The sequence below is a fragment of the Onychostruthus taczanowskii genome, unplaced genomic scaffold (genome assembly GCF_017590055.1).
Source record: "Onychostruthus taczanowskii isolate IOZ18803 unplaced genomic scaffold, ASM1759005v1 scaffold13, whole genome shotgun sequence".
In the NCBI taxonomy this organism is placed as follows: Eukaryota; Metazoa; Chordata; class Aves; order Passeriformes; family Passeridae; genus Onychostruthus; species Onychostruthus taczanowskii.
The window spans coordinates 7,044,929-7,064,740 of record NW_024498462.1 but is presented as its reverse complement, the minus strand read 5'-3'; the positions used below and the strand labels follow the sequence as shown (position 1 = coordinate 7,064,740).

The 19,812-nt window shown below is 42.3% G+C and overlaps 2 protein-coding genes across 10 annotated transcripts; one reads left to right on the top strand and one right to left on the bottom strand.

The window, feature by feature from the left end:
- The first annotated feature begins 250 nt into the window (after positions 1 to 250).
- PGRMC1 (progesterone receptor membrane component 1) lies at positions 251 to 5,800 on the top strand. Its single transcript, XM_041396626.1, has 3 exons — positions 251 to 662; positions 2,439 to 2,594; positions 3,806 to 5,800. Exons 1-3 carry the CDS (start codon positions 341 to 343, stop codon positions 3,904 to 3,906), a joined length of 579 nt encoding a protein of 192 aa, XP_041252560.1. The 5' UTR covers positions 251 to 340; the 3' UTR covers positions 3,907 to 5,800.
- A 1,992-nt stretch (positions 5,801 to 7,792) lies between these two features.
- On the bottom strand, positions 7,793 to 18,493 carry LOC121331845 (A-kinase anchor protein 17B-like). 9 transcript variants are annotated; one of them, XR_005952068.1, is made up of 6 exons: positions 18,175 to 18,493; positions 15,825 to 15,886; positions 12,618 to 12,854; positions 10,773 to 11,782; positions 10,273 to 10,437; positions 7,793 to 9,745 (listed from the first exon to the last, which is right to left on the bottom strand). XR_005952068.1 is itself a non-coding variant. In XM_041396631.1 (6 exons), exons 3-6 carry the CDS (start codon positions 12,705 to 12,707, stop codon positions 9,609 to 9,611), a joined length of 1,644 nt encoding a protein of 547 aa, XP_041252565.1. In that variant the 5' UTR covers positions 12,708 to 12,854; positions 15,825 to 15,886; positions 18,175 to 18,493; the 3' UTR covers positions 7,793 to 9,608. The 9 variants fall into 9 exon arrangements, 5 of the variants coding, with proteins under 5 accessions (XP_041252565.1, XP_041252564.1, XP_041252566.1 ...); XR_005952069.1 differs by having other exon boundaries at positions 11,342 to 11,782; positions 18,175 to 18,492; XR_005952071.1 differs by having other exon boundaries at positions 11,656 to 11,782; positions 18,175 to 18,489.
- Positions 18,494 to 19,812: the final 1,319 nt, after the last annotated feature.

The window sequence follows — 19,812 nt, the reverse complement described above, 5'->3', positions numbered from 1 at the left end:
CGTGCGCCGCCGCAGCGGCCCGGCCTGACCCGACCTGGGGACCGGCGGCCGGGGAGGCGCGGCCACGGCCGATCCCGCACCACGGCCGATCCACGGCCGATCCCGCACCACGGCTGATCCCGCATCACAGCTGATCCACGGCCGATCCCGCACACCCACCTAGCGCCGGCCGCAGGCGCAGAGCGGCCGAGCCCGCCCGGCCTGGGGGCGGCCCCGCGCCTCAGCCCCGCCGCACCAGCGCCCGCCCCTCCCTTCCTGCCGCCGCCCCTCGGTCCGCCCCGGGCCGGCTGCGCTCCGTGCCGCCCTCGGAGCCCGCCGAGCCGCCGCACAGTGCAGCGCCATGGCCCACGAAGAGGCGGCGGTGGCCGGCGAGGAGGCGGCGGCGGGCGAGGGCGGCGGGCTGCTGATGGAGATCGTGGGCTCCCCGCTCAACCTGAGCCTGCTGGGCCTCTGCCTCTTCCTGCTCTACCAGATCCTGCGGGGCGAGCGGCCCGCCGCACCCGCGGGCGAGGCGGACCCGCCGCCGCTGCCCAAGATGAAGCGCCGCGACTTCACGCTGGAGCAGCTGCGGCCCTTCGACGGCGTGAGCGACCCGCGCATCCTCATGGCCGTCAACGGCAAAGTCTTCGACGTGACCCGCGCCAGGAAGTTCTACGGGCCCGGTGAGGCGGCGGCTGCGAGGCGGGCCCGGCCCGCTGTGCCCGGGGAAGCGCGGGGTTGGGTCAGGGCCGGTGCTGGCCGGGAGTCAGTGGCTGATTCCCTCGGCGGGGATCAGCGCTCCTGCCTGAGCCCATCCCGGCCCCGGTGCGGAGGTTTGGGAGGGCTCGGCGTGCTTGCCGCTGCTGCGGCGCTGGCAGAGCAGCGTGACTGCTGCCGCCAGGGCTCCAGCCGGGCCCCGGAGTTGTAGAAACTCCGGCTTTGCCAGTTCGTGTTGTTTCGTTATTCTCGGTGCTTTCCCATGGCAGGCTACACGTACTGTAAGAGGTTGGGCGGCTTTGTCGGCCTGGGTTGCCTTCGCCTGGTGGCAGGCGGCAGAAGCAAAGTATTCTCTCAGTGCTGACATTCCATTCCCAACTTTTAGTGGGTATCACTCTATTGCGTAATATTTATACTAAATACTTGGCAATTTAGATTAAACCAGCTTTCTATCAGGAGCATAGTTCAAACGTGCAAAGATTGAATAACCTATGCTCTTAGAGCGGCCAGTGATGAGGTGGGTGGGACTGTGTGCACCCTGGGTGAAAGAGTTTTATCACCTCCAGAGGCCGTGGGGTTTTATTTTTATCAGACAGCTCACTGGGGCTTGCTGATTTGTACCAGGATCTGCCTGGCATTACCACTCTTGAGCTGTCCAGACAGCCTGGTAGCTGCAGTAGTGAGCTGCCGGTGCTACTTAAGAGACAAGGAGAAAAATGCAGGAGACACCATCTTTTTGGAGGTGTTATCAGTTACTACTTTTGGGGCAAACATAGATGAGACTGTCACTGAATGATGCCAGGCTGTAACTTTGCATTCTGCAGCAGTCAGGATGATAGGTACAGTGAAATAGATGTGCAGTTTTGTATTTGTTCAATTTAAAATCCAGTTGACATAAGGACCAAGCTTTAGATGCTGCCTTCCTTGATGACAGTAAAAGCTGCCTGTTGCATCTGATTTGGTAATTGCTGAATGGTTCATCACAATGTCTGGCTGGTTTGATTTTCATTTTAATGGAAAAGTAAGATTATTTTGATTCATTTAGGAAAAAGCATGCTCTGAAAGTTGTCATGTGCTCTACAATAACCAGAGTTCACATCTAACTTCTTTAAGCTCCTTTTAGAAGAACTTTGAATGTCTAGTTGAACATGCAGTGTCTCAATTTTTGGCTTGTCATGCAAGCAAGTTTATCATTAATGAAGTTTAGCAAGAGTTTATCTTGATGTCTCTTATCTGCTGTGAGTTTAATGTTTTGGTCATTTGAGTTCGTCTTGCATTTTGTTTTAATAGATGTTTCCTCCAACTTGATAATTTCTAGTAGCTCCACTATATTTTCTGTCCAGCCATGCTTTCATCTCAAATCAGGAGTATCCATTAAAAAACTTTCATTTCACCCCAGACATAGAAATCCTTCCTCTGTTCCTGATTCTAAGGATGTGTGTCCCAGTCTGTATGTTTATCCTCACCCTGTTTTTATGTGCCATGCACCATTGTGTGGTTCATTGTCCTGATGTTTCAGCAAACCTCAGCATCTTTCTCCATTATTTTTTTTGTCCTCTTCCTCTGTTTTCTCTTATTACCAATTAGAATAAAACTTTGAAGCATTTCAGAAGCTTGAGCCACCTGATACATGGCTCAGGGTAGAAACTCATCATCTCTTTCAGTTTGGGGACTCTGATCCATGAAGGTAACATAGCTTCCATTACCTCTGCAATAATGTTGCTTACTTTTTTATTTTAAAGAGGGTCCCTATGGGATTTTTGCTGGAAGAGATGCATCCCGAGGTCTTGCCACTTTCTGCCTGGATAAGGAGGCACTGAGGGATACCTATGATGACCTCTCTGATCTCAACGCTACACAGCAAGAGACCTTGAGGGACTGGGAGTCACAGTTCACTTGTAAGCAATTTTAAACCTATTTACAAAGAAGTAGTTAACTGGTAATAGGGGAAGCAATAGCTAAAAGACTGTAACCAGCTGGTAGCATCATACATATATATATATATATATATATATGTGTGTGTGTGTGTGTATGTATATATATATGTATATATATATGATGCAAATTACATACACCAGTAGTTAGTATAGTGGAAATAAAATGTGTTTTCTTTTTAAATCTAGTGTTGAAAGATTTACTATAACCAGCTACAATGGAGTTTTCTCCACATGATGTCATTAGAAATCTCTGTCCTGACCTGAGGTGCCCCTACTATTTTGGCCTTCTTCCTGTTTTAATTAAGACTGTTAATCACGCCACACTGAATGGCTGTTTTATTATGCTAACAAGCTGGTTGCAGAAACCAGAACTATGCTATCAAATATATGACTTGAGCTAGTGTTAAAATCTACCTTTCCAAGTGTTGAGCATCAGGACTGACAGTGAAGTCCACTCTTTTTATTACTGTGTTCCTATTAAATATGGCAGATAGTTGCTTTAAATTGTTATAACAACATTGCTAGCCTGAAACACCTGAAATCAGGGTTCTTTTGCTTTGTTGAAGTTGGCAGATAGGCAACATAGCATAGCTTTCAGTCCTTACGTGTCTTGGCATTTTTACATGCTCAAAAGGAGATATAAAATAAATCAGAGGCTTAATCACATAATCGGATAACAGACCCATCTCTGTCTTTGGGAGAAATTATCTCCCTTCTGTCCTATTGAATATTTGTAATACACATTACAAAAAATAAAACCCCTTCCAAGTTGTGTGTATGTGTGCACATATATGTGCATGTTTAATAGATGTGAATAGTCTAACAATGCCTTTGGTTGAAGAACCAGCTTTGACATTGGCAAGAGAAAATCTAATCCAGGATTCTGTTTCCTTGGCTGGGTAAATCCCTCAGTTTGTATTTATTCCTCTTTTGGTTTAGGCAATAAAATGAGAGTTACATTCACTTCACATGATTCTTACGACATCAGTAATAGTAGTTCAGGTAGAAGTTGATTTCAGCTTTTCTCCTTTCCCCCAGTGTTTGGAACAAGTTGCTCAGAGCTGTTTTATTGAAATGTAGTTGTCCTGCTCATTCAGAAAACAGTTGGAGGAGTTTAAAAAGGTGTCTCTTCAGGGCAGAAAAATTACTTGGATTTCTTTTTTGTTCCCCAGTTAAGTATCATCATGTTGGTAAGCTGCTGAAGGAGGGGGAGGAACCCACTGTGTACTCTGATGAAGATGAAAAAGATGCCCAGGATGCAAAGAAAGAGTAGATACTGCAGTGAGGAACAATCTATTTTTGAACCATAATGGATCATTTGTAACATTCCACTTCTGTTTCACAAGGTGCAGCAGCATCCAGGCTTACAAAAGGTCCAGAGGTACAGTGAACGGTTTCTTTTCAAAGATTTCCTTTTCAAATTCAGTGGGAAGCTTCTGAAGGTCTATGATGTCTTCCTTTAAACCCACATAATAAGAAGTATGCATGACAAATGTCTGTGCAAAAGTAAACTGCAATTTTGGCAATAAAGGACTATTTTTCTGCTATCACCATTTAGTGCAAAGTAGGTCGAAATCAAGTTTTTCATTACCAGCCTGTCACTGTGGAGACAAGCACATGACTCACTTCACATATGCAACATAAACACCACTAATTCTTCTTTTGTGTTAGCTTCTGCAGGATCTGGCAGATCTTACCTGGGTTGTAATTCCTTTAGAAAAGGGACTGTATTTTGTTTGTCCACAAAGCATCATACTCATTTGTTGTGCAGTGTAATTCATTATTATGTAAAATAATTTGGCTTTCAAGGCATTTCGTTAGTGACTTACAGATGAAACACTAACTGCTTTTAAAAAAGATTTAAGAATTTTTGTGAGGTTAAATCAGTTTTAAGTAATTAATGAAGACTGATGAATGCTTGATGTATTCAACATGCATAATTCTGCACAGACTAATATTCTCTGTTCACTTTTAAAGCACATCTAGTGTTGAAACACTTTAAAACACACATAGTGTTACAGAAGTTTAGACAATGAGTGGAACTAGGCATCCTTAAAGGTACACCATGGAGTGTGACTTGACTATTGTTCATTTGATTTTCTTCTTAGCAAAAAGCGCTCCTGTGAATGTTAATGGAATTATATTAAACATGGAAGATCAGCTGCTCTTGATTCCTAGGCCTAAAAAACCAAGAAGTTGCTGGTATGGTATGATTAGCAAGTGCTCTTGTACATGCACCTTTACCTGGCAGAAAAACATTGCTGGTCAACATAACGTATATAAGTTTCCTCTACAAAGTAAAACAGTGTAAGCTGTTTCTGCATTGAGGCCTTTGTTGGTTTGGAATGTTGCCATTAAAAGAAATGACACAATCTCATGTATAACCAGCAGTGCTATACCTGTGGACCTGACCTTTGAGTTGCTTTTTACTTATTTGCTCTCTTGGCTTATTTACTCTATGCTTAATTACTAGTTTTTTTCTAAGTGACCTGCCTCCTACCAGAGAGGTCTGGGTAAATGGATATGACCAAGGAAAACCGTAAATGTTCATCATCCAAAATACTTCTGTAAAACTTTCTTTAAAATTCCAAGATAACTAATGATTTGCTCATCACTTGTGAACTTGTTTGCTGTCCAGGTGATTCTGCTAGTGCAGAATATCCAGGGTGCCTGTCTGGTGTAGTTCCCTCTGTTTCATTTCTCTGACTCGACTGTCTGGTTGTTTCAATTTGGCAATGTGACCAAAATGATGAACTGAGTCCTGAGTAGGAAGGTGTAAACTAGGCAAAAGTGTTCAGAAGTAGAGTGTGTTGCACAACAGCAGCTTTCATAAACAAGTTGACACAACCTATTAAAGTGCCTGAGACCATCTGTGGTGAGAACAACTGAGTCTCCCTCAGTCCCAACACTGTCCTGGGATTTTCTTTTGGTTGCACTGGGCCTTCCAACGAAGAGCGAGGTTGTTTGAGCCAGAGCTGTGTAAAGTGGTACTGTATGAACTACCTGACAAAGGTCTAGAGACACACATAGACCTTGTCATGACCTTTGTGTTGCTATTGTATTTTTAGAGACATTTATACTCTTTGCAAACTACTACTAATGGTTTACCTCAAATTGGAAATGTGCTTTTATTTGTTTAAGGCAAAAAATAAAATACTCTTGCATAATGGTGGAGTTTGTTTTTATTTACTGCAACCAAATGTTATATTTTATTATTATATTTAATACTCCCCTACTGGTTCAAGTTTTATAAAGTCTCTGATCTGTCACATTATCCAATGCATAGAGTTAGTAAAATATGTTCTAATGGAATGCTTGTAAATGCAGTTTGCTAGTAAAATTTTAACAGAATATTAAAATAGAGAACATGCTCTATTGCAGAAAAAAAACCCCAAGTAATCGTTAATACTGAGCAAAAGCTGGAGCTTTGGAAGGCTGTAACCTAGCCTTAAGTGGATCCAATCACCTGACTAAAGTTACTCTGTAACATCTTCCAAGGAACTGAAAACTATTTTAAGGATTAATCTGTACATCAGAACGCTATGCATCACAAAGAAAAGTAGCAACAAAAATGATGCAGAAAACATCAGGGTTTTTTTCATTCAGTAACACAGGACAAAGCTCATTGTTAATACTTCTTGGGGAGGAGGTATGATGCTTTGGTAAGACTGTTACTTTTTCAGGGAAAACAGAATTTATTGTGAAAGGAGAAGCAGCATGTCACAAAAGCCGCTCATAAAGTAGCAGGTATGGGTTTTACTTCCTTCCAAAGTGCTGAAGAAAATGCATGGGTTTTAGCTTCCTTTGTAGTCTGTTCATTACAGCTTGAACCCTTCCTTCAGCAGTGACTGGCAGCAATGACTATGCAAAAAGAGCCATGCCAGGCACCTTACCAGGCTGTACATTAACCAGGCAGGACATGATGACCAATTCAAGGCAGAGAATATCACTAATCTCCCTCATCTGACATGTCCAACACCTGTCACAAAGATCTACTCCAGGACAAATCAAAACAATTGAGTCATGTCTTATTTTCAACCACACTTTTTAACTGCTTTGTAAAATTCAAGTATTCTTTTACCTGGACTTTACCTGCCTGTAATCACCTTTATTAGCTCTTACTTCCTACTGTTTCAGTTAAAAAAAAGTTCAGTATTGAATGCTTCTGTTGAAAGTTATGTAAGGGATTTTATGAAAGGTGAGATATTTCTATGCATTGCCTGGAATCCCTGGATTAAGAACAAAGGGCTTTATATCATAATTGCTGTATTGTATTTCAAGCAGATGGACTGATTCAAGAATGGGCCTTGTGTACTTCTGCTTGAAAACCAGCCTGTAGGATTTTGACTTCAGCATTCAGCACAAGGTACATAAACCCACAGGTCACATATTTTCAGCAACCAAGCATTGTTCAGCCCACTTCTCTTCATACCAACTCTATGAGGAAGCATTTTCACTAGTTCTGTACAGAAAATTAGACTTGATAGCAAGATCTGCAGTCTCAGGGCCCAACTTCATGCATGTCAGAGTAAACAGTGTTTCCATAAAAAGCACCCAGCCTCTTGAACAGCAGCTGGGCACAACAGCAGGTTCAAACTGAAAGGTGTGAAATTATACCAGAAATGTTCCACATTTCCACTGCTGAACTATATAAATGCTACTTTTAATGCATCTTTTCATCTAATAAAATAAATGTTTTAATTGCCAAAACATTCTCTACCTTCCATACGTGGGATGTGACATTTATATCTATAACAACTAAAATCCCATCTACAAAGCCATGCATTTTAAAAGTTTTAAAGCAAGCTGTTACATGTATCTTTAAAGATTAGCCTTCAGGATAATAAAATCATATTAAGCAGGCCAGTGTATGAAATGGGGCTCATATTAAATGTGCTGACAGGAAAAATGAATTCTTCCCTGTGAGTGTGGTGAGGCTGGGGCAGAGGTTGCCAGAAGAAACTGGATGCCCCATCCCTGGAAGTGTTCAAGACCAGGTTGGACACTGCTTGGAACAATGTTCAAACTTGGAGCAATCCAAACCATTCTATGATTCCTTGAAAAGTAAAATTATTATTTAAACACCTGAAATCAGGTTCTAAATAATGTCAAATAGGAAACACAAAAGTTCTCTTCTGGTATGAAGATGATGTCTCACATTTTAAAGTGCATGCATATTTTATTAACTAACAATGCTTTACAGGGAATGAGGAATTGGGAGACAAAGCAAATCCTCTATCAATTTCAGTCAATACAGGTGAACACCTGAAGCAATTACAGAAATGGAGTATTTATTTGTTATTAGTTATTGTGACAGCATGTTGATAAAACACTGGAAGTTTACACTGAAGGAAATCTTTAGTTCCTTCTCTCCCAGATTAACAAAAAGAAATACTTCCTCACCTGTCACCAAAAGGCCTGTCTCATGGAAAATGGGTACTCATGGACATAAAACTGTGTATAGATTGACAGGGGGGAAGTTCTGAAGTTCTGTTATCTTTAATCTGCAAATATTGCATAGAGAAAAAACACCCTTGGTATGTCATATCAGTGCAACTGAAAACATTTTACACAGTCAACAAATACAATAGTCCCTCTTCATTATAACTGTATAAAATACTAAAGGGGAGACTTAAGAGGGCATAAAATAGTCAGAAAATATTTCTGTCAAGAAAATAACATTTTTTAGATAAAAGTAACAGATTCACAGTACTTTGAGTAGCAACCATTTGTCATTCATGACCCTGAAAAGGCACTCAACATCTGAACATATGAACAGAAAGACTGATAAAACCTGGCTTAGAAGCCTGTAGGAATCACCAGTATTGAAGACCCGGGGGGGAGGGGGTGTGGGAACCTATCTACCACAAACAATTACAATTATTCTTTTTTATTACTATTTATTAGAGCAGAAGTTACAAACATGGGCAAGATCTTATGTAATAAAGGCAACATTTTCACATTAACTTCGTCTACTGACATGTAATAAATAAAGCATAATAAAATGAAAGCTGTAATAATCAGTGTATTGAACTTCAAACTCTGTACCTTGCTAAGGGACTTTGTCCAAAAGCAATTGTGGCTGTCTTCTAGATATAGCCAGACAAATAAATATGGATATAAATCAAGCTCCTAGACTGCATTTTCCCATTTTTACCTACATGCAGCACAACTCTGACAACATTTCACAATTCCTCTGGAAAGCATTTGTAGGCAAACTCATACTAAACAGCTACCTCACTATATGTGCCTTCAAATTCTTGTGAATTGTAAACCTGCATTTACATGGGGACTGTCAGCAGGCTGACATGCGCTGCCCTTTCACCATCTAACACCCAGAGCTTTGCTTAGACAACCATTCAGATTCCTGGAAGCACTACACTGAGCAGAAGTTCAATGAAATCCTCCCAAAAGTCAGCAAGTTTTCAGAAACACCTGTAGAATAGTGAATAGAAAACAAGGATTCTTCTAGTGTAGGTTTTACAGAAGATGGGACTTCCTTCACATTTGGAAATCTATTACTTCTCAAAATTGAGTATAAATGTCCCCCACACCTTCCAGTCCCACCAATATAACAATCTGATAGAGGAGGTAATTCATATGCTTGTTCTAGGATTGACAATTAGGTTTTTTCCCAATGACTCAGTAAATACTGTAATTTACATGATTCTCTGCATTCAATCAAAGTGTAATGCTCCAAGATCTCAGTCTGTGTCCCTTCAAGTTCTTTAGCCACTAGTCCATGAAAGTTTGTCCTGGCTCTGGGGAAAGTTTTGGTCCAAAAGTTATCCAAAAGGCAAACACAAATTCTGCCTCTGTGTCTCACTTCACCAGTTTGATATCCTAACCAAAGGAATTACGTAAGAAAAATAAAAATCGAAAACCAACCCAGTAGTTCATATACCTTTTAATGATCAAAGGGCTTTCTTCTCCCCCTTGTTTATAAAAACTTCAGAGCTATAATACAGTAGCTGTTCAGCATCCTCTTCTGGGCTCTCCTCCACAGAAATTATCTGAGAAGGGGTTTGTCTGAATTATCTCAAGAGGAAATAGAGGGCATCCTCTGACATCTGCATCCATCTCTCTTCTCAACATTAATTTCCTTTCATCTCCTGTAGATAAGAAAAAGTTACTTGAAATGAGTTTGTCAGGCAGGCAGGGTGGGAAAGGGAGGTGGCTGTAAGGGTATCCACTGGAAGCACAGTAAATTGTAAAAAAGACTCTAAGAAACAGCCAATAGCAATCCTGTATGAAAATCTGATTTATTTTAGCTATGTAAAAATTTATTCACCTGAGACAGTACTTCCTACACAGCTGTGCCACACATTGAACTGTCTATCAATGTTTTAGTTGTCTAAAGCATGTTGTCACCAGAATAACCACTATCTGCTAATGCCCAGGACAGATACTGTGCTACTCAGTTAATTAGACAAATATTACTCTTGAGCTGCAGCTGTGTGTTTCAGAGCTAAACTGAACAAACCCTTCATTGCAGAAAAGTTGCACTGGGTTTTTTTTAATGCCATGCTTATACCTTTTAAAACCAAAAACCATTCGTCACTGTAAGAACTCTGGCAACCTCACCTGCCACAGACCTGTCAAATTCAGTCCCCTTAGGTGTGGTGTCCCCCTCTCTCACCTCTCCTCTGGGGGGTCTCCTGAAGGGGCGAGCCACCATGAGAGGTAACATCTGGTGCTGCCACAGAGGTGTGATGTGTCTTGAATTTCACTTTTTTGTGCAACATTTTCTTACATTTTCTCTGTATCTTTCTGAGCGACTCCAGCTGCATGCAACTGTCCGTCTCTGAAAAGCCACATTCATCAGATAAAAGATTAGAAGAAAGCTTTTTTCGCTTTTTCTTCATTTTATGAGCATTTTTCTCCTTTTCCCTGGATTGTCTCTCACTTTTCTTTCCTTCATATCTTAATTTACTACTAGATCTCTTGCATGACTTTTTAAGTTTATGTTCACACTGCCTTGCCAAGCCCTCATGGACAGAATTAGAACAGGAGTTATATTGGCTGATTTCCTTCTCTTGGCCTTCCAGAACTACATTTTTAGGGTAAACCAGTAATTCTCTTTCCCCAACTCTTGCAGACAAGCACCCTTTATTACAACTGCTGTAAATTTCTTCATACCTTCTTTCTGCTCTCTTCACTGAGCCGCCACATGCCTCTCTAAAGTACTCAGAATCACTGATCTCTTCCAACAAATCCTTTAATCTGCAAGCAGATCTACATGTTCCATATGGTACAGTGCCTTCATCTCTACCATCTTCTTGTTTGAATTCCTCATTATGAGTAACAGTAGTGCACTCCAAAGAATGATTCAGTCCAGCATGTGGTACATTATCAACAGTGAGTGAGTCACTCCTCTGCACCTGAAGCTTTTTTACAAGCTTGCCCCCGTGGACCTTGCTTTCTAACACTGTGTCTGTTGACTCAAGTTCCCCAAGAGTGATCACCAGCCTATAATTACTATCACTACTGCAATTTCTCTTGTGGAGGTTTTGTACAGGACTCAGTTCTCTGAAGTGCTGATCATGTTTGTTACTCAAGCTGGTGTCAAACCCACTACCATCATCAGACACCACTCGCTTCCACCGGGACTTGTTCACAGTGGTTTTTGGCTCTAAGCAAACACGTGCATAGTGTGGTGTCTGATAGTAGTTCAGTAAATAATGGATGAATTCATCAGTCTCATAAACCTTTAGCTTTCTGCAATCATCTCCCTCAGACACTGTCTGCGTGTGAACTACATCCAGTGCTGGCTGGTGCCTTCCACGGAGAGGCTCGATGACCCTGCCGTCCGGCGTGACCGTGATCAGCAAAGGCGCGCGGCCTTTGCGGGAGGAGTTGCACACATCTCTGCCAGGCAGTCCGTCAGAGCTCAGGGCTGCAGAGGGATCATTTAAAATTGTCCTGACTATGTGAAAAGCAGGGGCATGGAAGTTACTCACATCTCCTTCCTCACAGCATAAAGCACTACCTGTTTGGGTTAACGGGCACTTCAACTCCTTACGTTTCGGCTCTTTGTGCGTACGATAAAGGGAGTTAATCAGCTCCTGCTGTATGTCTTTAAATGCTGTTTCAGAAAATGAATTGTCCTTCTTTTCACCCAGTGAGGGATCCACTTTTTGACTTGCCAACTGCGAAACCAAGAAAACAGAAATTTATTTAACATATCACATTCGTAATTAAGAAGGCAATGTCAGATGTAATGGGGCCCTAAAATTCACGCAGAACGCCAAGGGTAGCCTCTGACTTCAACTCATAGTAAATTACAGTCCTTTACAAATCTTTTGCATTAAGGATTGATAAAAATACACACTTATTAAAAACTGCAAGCAAATTTTTCTTTGCAAATAGTGGAGACAAAGCCACAGTAGAAATTAAACCCCCTGTTTTCATTTGAAACCTTTTTTGCCCAAAGCACTAAATTGAACTTGCAAACATTAATCTGTGTGCAAAACACTCAAATTTTTATCACTTCTTTGCTGACTTTCTCAAGACATTATCTGAATTAAATAAGACTGGTAATGAGTGCTGGCCAAGAAAAAATAAGAGGCTATTAGAAATCCAACAGATATAATCTGTGCCAATTCAGTTCAGTCACTTGTAGACCTGAGACCAAAACAAGCAGAGAGAGCATCACTTATGTCCCCACTCTAAAATTCCCTGCTTGCAAGACTGGATCAAGTCTAATAGAGCTAAAACAGCCTTTCCAGCCCTATTTTTTACTCAGTTAAGACAAGGTCTTGAAAAAGCACCAAGGCAAAGTTTCTGGGTGAAAATGCACTATGTTTGCTCTCAGGGCAAGACTGAGAGCAGATTGTCACAAGACATGGACCTCAGGCCTTCTCAGTGTTCAGTCAGCCCCAAAGCAGTCTTCTGAATAGCATCAAGATATCAAATGTCTAGTGAATTATTCAAGCTCTAATAGATATCCTTAAAAGTTTAAAATACGTTTTAAAATAGTCTTACTTTCACACGATTTAACAGCACTGTAAGCAGTCTGACAGACTCCACTCTTCTCTGAGCTAGCAGGGATTTCCTTTCTTCCCATTCAGGCATATTCTCTGGCCAGTGCTGTTCTTCAGCCGGTGCCTTCTGCTGCTTTGGGGGATGTTCCTCATCTCCATCTATCTGCCTCTCTTCTCTCCTCTCGCGCTTAGCTTTCCTTTTTCTCTCTTGAACTTCTTTTCATCACCACGTCTTTTTCTAGGTAATTATCAATATGGGACAATTTAGATGACACTTGTTTTATATTTTGCATCCTGGGGAATTGGATGTAAGTCTTTGAAGCGCTAATAATAAGCAAACAGTCATCAAGAATCACATGTGGCTAAGAGGGAATGTCCTTTGCTTAAATAACATGTTTTAAAAAAACATAATTTACACACACCCAACTGATCCCCACAATTAGAAAGTTGTCTCTTCAAACAGTCTGTACTCTTGGGTTTTCTTTATAAGCACTGCCAAGACAACAGCATCACATGATTGTTTGTCCCCAAGGACACAACTAGAGACTAATCATTTGGATCTAATTCTTAAATTAACAAATCTCCCCTACAGATTAGCATGAGGGTCCTGTTTAAGAGGTATTAGAAGAGTAATTCAGGGGTTATCACTGAGCAAGGCTTACCCAGAGCCAAGGCCTTTTCTGCTCCTCACCCACCCCACCAGTGAGGAGGCTGGCAAGGAACAAGGAACTGGGAGGGGACACAGCCAGGACAGCTGATCCCAGCTGACCCAGAGAATATCCCAGACCATATGGCCTCATGCTCAGCAATAAAGCTAGAGGAGGAGGAGGAAGGGGGGCACTTGGAGTGATGGTGTTTGTCTTCCCAAGTCACTTATATGGGATGGAGCCCTGCTGTTGTGGGGATGCTGAGCACCTGCCTGCCCTGGGGAAGGGAGGAATGAATTCCTTGGTGTGCTTTCCTTGTGTACGTTGCCTCTGCTTTACCCATGAAACTGTCTTGATCTCAACCCTCAGTTTTCTCACTTTTACCTTTGCAATTCTCCTCCCATCCCACTGGGGAGAGGGGGAGGGATTGAGCAGCTGTTGTAGGACTTAATTACCAGCTGGGGTTAAACCTCAACAGGCTATCACCATTTTTTGGAAACTTTGCCCTGTAGGAAGTAGCTCTACCAAATAATCAACATGACGCATTGCCAAGACCTCCAGAAAGTTCAAGGAACTGTGTTCACACAAATGAGTGTTTAAAAACAATTTTTTAAGAAGTATTTGAATAAGGAAGGATTAGCAATGCAAACATAGAGACCTAGCATTAGATTCACTGCGCTCTGCATTCTAAGTGTCTGGTTTTTCAAGAAGATGCATAACATGATTGATTACTAATGACAGTTTAGGATGCCATCCAAACACATTATCTAAAGAATTAAAACTTCAATATACTACTATTACTCATATGCAAAATTTAGAACACTGAACTAAAGATATCAACATTAAAAATGGGTAAAGACAGAAAAGTATTAATTTCATGGCTTTGGACTTTCTAGTCAACTGGGAGGTGCTGAGAAATGTACATCACATTAATTTTATTTCAGGGCACAAGGACATTGATTTAAGATGCTGCAGCATAGAGCAATACAAAAAGCCCACACGCAGAACCTTAACAAATCAATCCTCAGAACAATTTGAGAGCAACAGCTCTCTGATTTCACTGAATCAGAATCAGGCCCACAGAATCATAGAATAATCCAATCTGAAAGGAACCTTGGCAGATCTCCAGTCCAACCTTTCTCATAATCCAGACCCCTGCATCTGATGCCTTACATGCAGAATTATCATTATGGTTTTCTTTCCAATATATAAATTAACAACTACATAGTATTGTTTCAATTTCTCCAACTCCTGCATCCTCAAAGCCTGGATTTTTACACAGCCACTCTTCCTGTATTTTACTTGGTATGAGGAAGTGTAACAACTCTCAAGAAAATGGGACATTCTCTAAAAATATACTCTGACCTTTCAATTCCCTCTCTTTTTTCCCCCTTTTTCAAATATGTTTCTGTTCTTGCAGCTTTAATCTTTCCAGGCTTCTCTGTCTTATGGCTCCTTCACTAAAAATGTCTGGTTTGTTTTAAAAGCCACCTGCCACAGAAGAAGCAGAATCAGACTTAGCAGCCCAGTTTGCTGTGTATTTATACAAACACAGACAGCCTGCTGAGCAAATGAGAGACCCCAGGTGACACCAAAATACCACTACACTCCCGAGAATGCCTCTCTCAACCCTGACACAGCAGAACTTCTGAAGTTCATTCTGGGTTGTCAATCAAGCTCAAACACCCCATGTCTCCTCCTGCTGTGACATCAGGGCTCACAATGTGCCATCATATCTTTGAGCAAACCCGTTCCTGGTAGGCTCTTCTGGGGACTCAAAGTTCTGCATGTTCAGCACAGCATTCCTAGTTGCAGGAGTCATGCAGTTCTGCCAAAACTAGAGTTCACTGACTCTCAGAGCAACACATTTTGGATCAAATGCTTGTTTGCTTGCTTAAAAATTGATGGATTCTGTTGATGTGCGCTGCATTTCATCAGCTTCAAATGCCCAGATGGAAGCACATTAAAAGAAAACACTCAAGTTGCATCAAGGTATATCTCAAAAAAAAAAAAAAAAAGTAATAGGAAGCATTATTTCCAGCATAGAGGGATATTTCAGGGTCACAGTTTAGAAATTACCAGCTGGGAGAAAAAAATGAAACAGGGTACTCCCTACTAAGTGCTTATGGAGGTAAATCAATAGGCTGCTGAAATTAAGCTTACAGGTTGCACAATTTCTTTTATAATGCCACACTAGGCATAACACTTCAGAGGATTCATCTCTCAACATACTTAAACAAAAAGGTACAGAGAAGAGAATAGGTACCCTTTTCTAGTCAATAATCACCAAGCAGCTGCTACAGCTACTTTACATTTAATAATAAGAAACTAAGTATCTTTCAGAGTGTCCTCAGTTCCTGAGATCATCTCCGGTTTTCAGTGCCAACTACATGAATACATTGACAACCTTTAGCTTACCAGAGAAAATTTTCAGGAAATCAAAACAGTATAAGGCTGCGTTTTGATTAAAGGAGTTAAGTTCAGATACCTGAACTCCATATATCAGTATGCCTACATCTAGTACAAACAGAATAGTCACACTGGGGTTTTTTGCCACTCACATGGTTAATTGTACAAAAAGTTTACCGAGAGGCTTCCACTGGTTATCAAGGACTTTTCAGGCCTAAATTCAAGGAAAAAGAAACAGAAGTTGGCAATCCATCATCTGTGCCAGTTTCTTCTAAAAAGGCTCAGCACTTAGTTACAAGTAAAGCTTAGTGTATTTTAATGCTGTCCATATGCTGTATTTTTCTTTATTTTATAGACTCCATTTTAACATAAATACAGACAAAATCAAATGGAGGAAAAAAGATACATAAACAAAGAGAACTGCAAGAGTGCCACATAAAAACTTCCACTGAAGAAACACAACAAAAAAGTTTGTAAGATGGTTTTCACAGGTTATAAACTATATTGTTATTACTTGAAAAATGCCTGTTTGCTTTTAACATGGGAATGTACAGGGAAGACAAGCACAGAAACTGTTTGATAAAAGAGAGTGACTACACATTTTGAGAATGATGAAGAAAAAAACCACACGTATGTACTGACAAAAAGCTAGTGCAATTAACATTAACATAAAATAACCAGGAATCGCTGGAAGCAGCAGCTACAGCACAGACTGCAGCACTGAATCACTCCTCTTAGGGAACTGCAGCCAAATGCACTCAGAATTAACTGTAAGTTTGTCAGGCAAGGCTGAATCTCTCAGGATTAATCTCTGCACACAGCTGTGTACGTACACAGACACCTCCAGTGTCTCATATAAGCAAAGCAGATGCACAAAGCACTTTCTACAAAACTGAAGCACTGAGTAATCTCTAGAGTCCTTTCTGCCCACTGTGCATTAAGACAAAGAGCTTCCAAAAGATTTCCACCAAGTTAGTGCCAACCAAACTTCTGCCACCCCACTAAGATTTGTGGTGCAGCAGGCTGAAACATCCAGGACTCTGTTGTTACAACCTGCAGAGATATGACTGTCGAGCCTGCAGACCACCTGGTGTACACAAAATCTTGTTCTGTTTTGCAAGTACATCATCTGTTAAACCAACTGATATGTTATCCTGTCCTTGAAAATCTTCTTTCACTTATATCCTTGCACCATCACAGCTGCAACCGTCTTCCTACTACTGCAATAAATCACCTAAAAGCCCCAAACTCTCTTCATAGAGCTGAGTAAGCTACAGTGGTTTGCTAGTGCACACCATTACCCCTGCTCTTCCCCACTTGTGCTCATAGCCAGGAGCTCTTCGAGCATCAGAAATTTATTTCTCTCTACATAACTGTGAACAAGGCATAGAATTATTTACTGGCTGATTCACTGAATTGCTGCTCAGCAGCATGGCCTTTTGGAATTAACCCTGACATATCAATAAGCCACTACCTTAACTGCTGCAACTGACAAATCACAAGGAATTTGACTTTCAACCCCTTTATCAAATTATTATTTCCTTTTGGCCACTCTGCCATGGTAAAAACATTTGGAACACATCTGCCCTTGCACTAGGATTTACTACAATAACTGAAGGCTGAACTGTCCTTATCTTACAACACACTAAATTGTGTCACCTAAGTTCATACTTTAAAACAAACCTACACTTCTGGGAAAAATTAACAACCTGGCAATATCTAACCTGAAACACTCACATAGTCCACCTGAGCAACGTGCAAGTACTGGGAATAATTGTTCCAAAGGCACCCCTGACAATTGCTCACTGTGCTGCTAGCTCAAACACCTCTTACCATCCCGTTCCCCAGCTGGTCACTCATGCCAGGCCCTGGGCCATCACAATTTCAGAAACCATATCATCAGTCAGGTCAGGATAAAGGATTATCTTAAAGAGGAAAAAATATCTTTTCCTAGCTTACTTTTCATGCTCCCATGGACAGTGTAGCCGCTGAGCAGTCCCACTAGCAGAGGTGAAAGCAAGCTGAAGGCAGAGGAAATATTTTAATTCTGCAGAGGTGAGTATGTAGGAGCACTATAAGCTAATGCAATGTGGCAACTGTATGTATTGATCCCAGTAGGAGAGTTTACCATGAAGGGGAAAAAAGCTGGAGTTGTTCAGCCTGGAGAAAAAGAGGCTGGGGGGACCTTATGGCTCTCTACAACCACATGAAAGGAGGCTGGATCCAGGTGGGGGTCAGTCACCTCTCTCAAGTAATGTGAGGGGAAATGGCCTCCCATTACATCAGAGGAGGTTTAGATTGGATATCAGGAAAAACTTCTCCACTGAAATGGTGATCAGGCATTGGAAGAGGCTGGAAACACCATCCCTGGAAGCTTCAAATGGTTTGTGGCTATGGCACTTGGGGACATCGTTTAGCAGTAAACACGGTAAACGTTACTGGTTAGACTCTGCGATCTTAGAGGGCTTTTCCAACCCCAGTGATTCTATGACAAGCACTTACCAGAAAATCACTTGAAGTTTAAAGAAGAGCTTCAAAATGATTTTTAACAAATTACTTTATCCAGCCTGCTCTATGCAAAATTAACTGAAAAGGAGCGATGATCAGAAGTGCCGCTTCTCTCACGAATATTGCAATAAAGGAGCGTTTTAAAGCCAACACCCCCACCACCAACATCCTGAGCTCCACGCTGAGGATAAAGCAAACCCCCAGCCCAATGGATGGAGCCACTGCAGGCCGCGGTCCGCCGAGCTCCGGCAGCGCCGGCCGAGGGCAGCCCGGCGGGCAGGGCCCAGCTCGCTTCAGCGGGAGCCCCGGGGGCCCCGCTGCCCCGCCCCGGCTGCGAGCCCCGGGCAGGTGCGGANGCCCCCGGGCGCGGCTCCTCCGCTCCGCCCGCCTCCGCAGCGCGGCCGCCTGCCCGCCGCTGTGCGCTCTGTGCGGCCTCGGGGTGCTCTTGGGGAGCGACTCGCCCAGCGAGTGCCAGCAGCTGCCGTGGCTGCTCTTGCTGCCCGGCCCTTCGCCCCCGACCTGCGCGGCCTCGGCTGCAGCCGCCTGCTGCCGGCATCTTCGGCCTGTGGGCATCGTGTGTGTGCCTTGTATTAAAAATAAGCCTCGGAGAAAAGGTTACTCCTCGAAGCTGGCTGGCTTGGTTGTGGTGCGATACCGTGTTTTCCTTTGTCCTGTAGCAAAGGTATTTCATCCACCACTGCTCACGAGTGGTAAGTGTGTGAGGGTTTATGTCAGCCTTTCCCTGGTTTAGCACTGCCTTGTTGGTGTTTTCCCACTGGGAAAGAGCTGTCCTGTCTCTGCAGGTAGGGCTGTCAGCTCCCAGTGGTGCAGTGCTCACCCATGTGCTGCTCATGGTACCATCCCCGCTTCCTTGGTTGTTCTGAATTTAGCATCCCCGAGGAGATTCAAGGATTCAAGGTAGGGTAGTCATTTTTTCAAATACTCCCTCAGATTTCAGTTTGGGTTTTTTGTCTCTTGCGGTATTCTAAATGCAATTGTACAGCCATATATATATATATATATATATGCACTTTTTATAGCCTTCATCCACCTTGTTAAAAACAGACACTTTCCCTCTTCTCCTGGATGAATACAGTGGTGACCAGGGTGGGTGGTGACTGTGGGACACACACAGGGCTGGGGGCTGCAGGCAGAGGGGGTGCACCAACCATTTCCACTCTGCAATGTCCAATTGCTATGTATGCAATCACAGCCCGAGACCATTGGATACACATATATTTACTGTGGGAGTGTGTTTCTGTTTTGTGTGCGTGTGTCTAAAAGCAGGTCTGTGTTTTCTCACTGTAGGAATGGATAAGACAAAGATACTATGTTTGCCTACTAATTGTTGTTCTGGTCTGTGTGCCTTCTCCACAGTTGTTGCTTCTTGTGCTTCAGCTTCCATGCTGACATTTGTTTGAGGGTTTTTTATCTTAAAAGATAAAATTGTGCTTTGGTGATACAAATTTCCAATATACTCTAAGTTATGTGATGTTTGTTTTCCTTCTGCATAATTTTTCCAAACCCAAACAGGCAAACTGGCATTTGAGATCACTTTGCAGCAGCAGGGTCATTGTATTCCCCTGCTGCTTTTCCAAACCTGCAAGTTGAGAAACTTTAATGTTTCAGCTC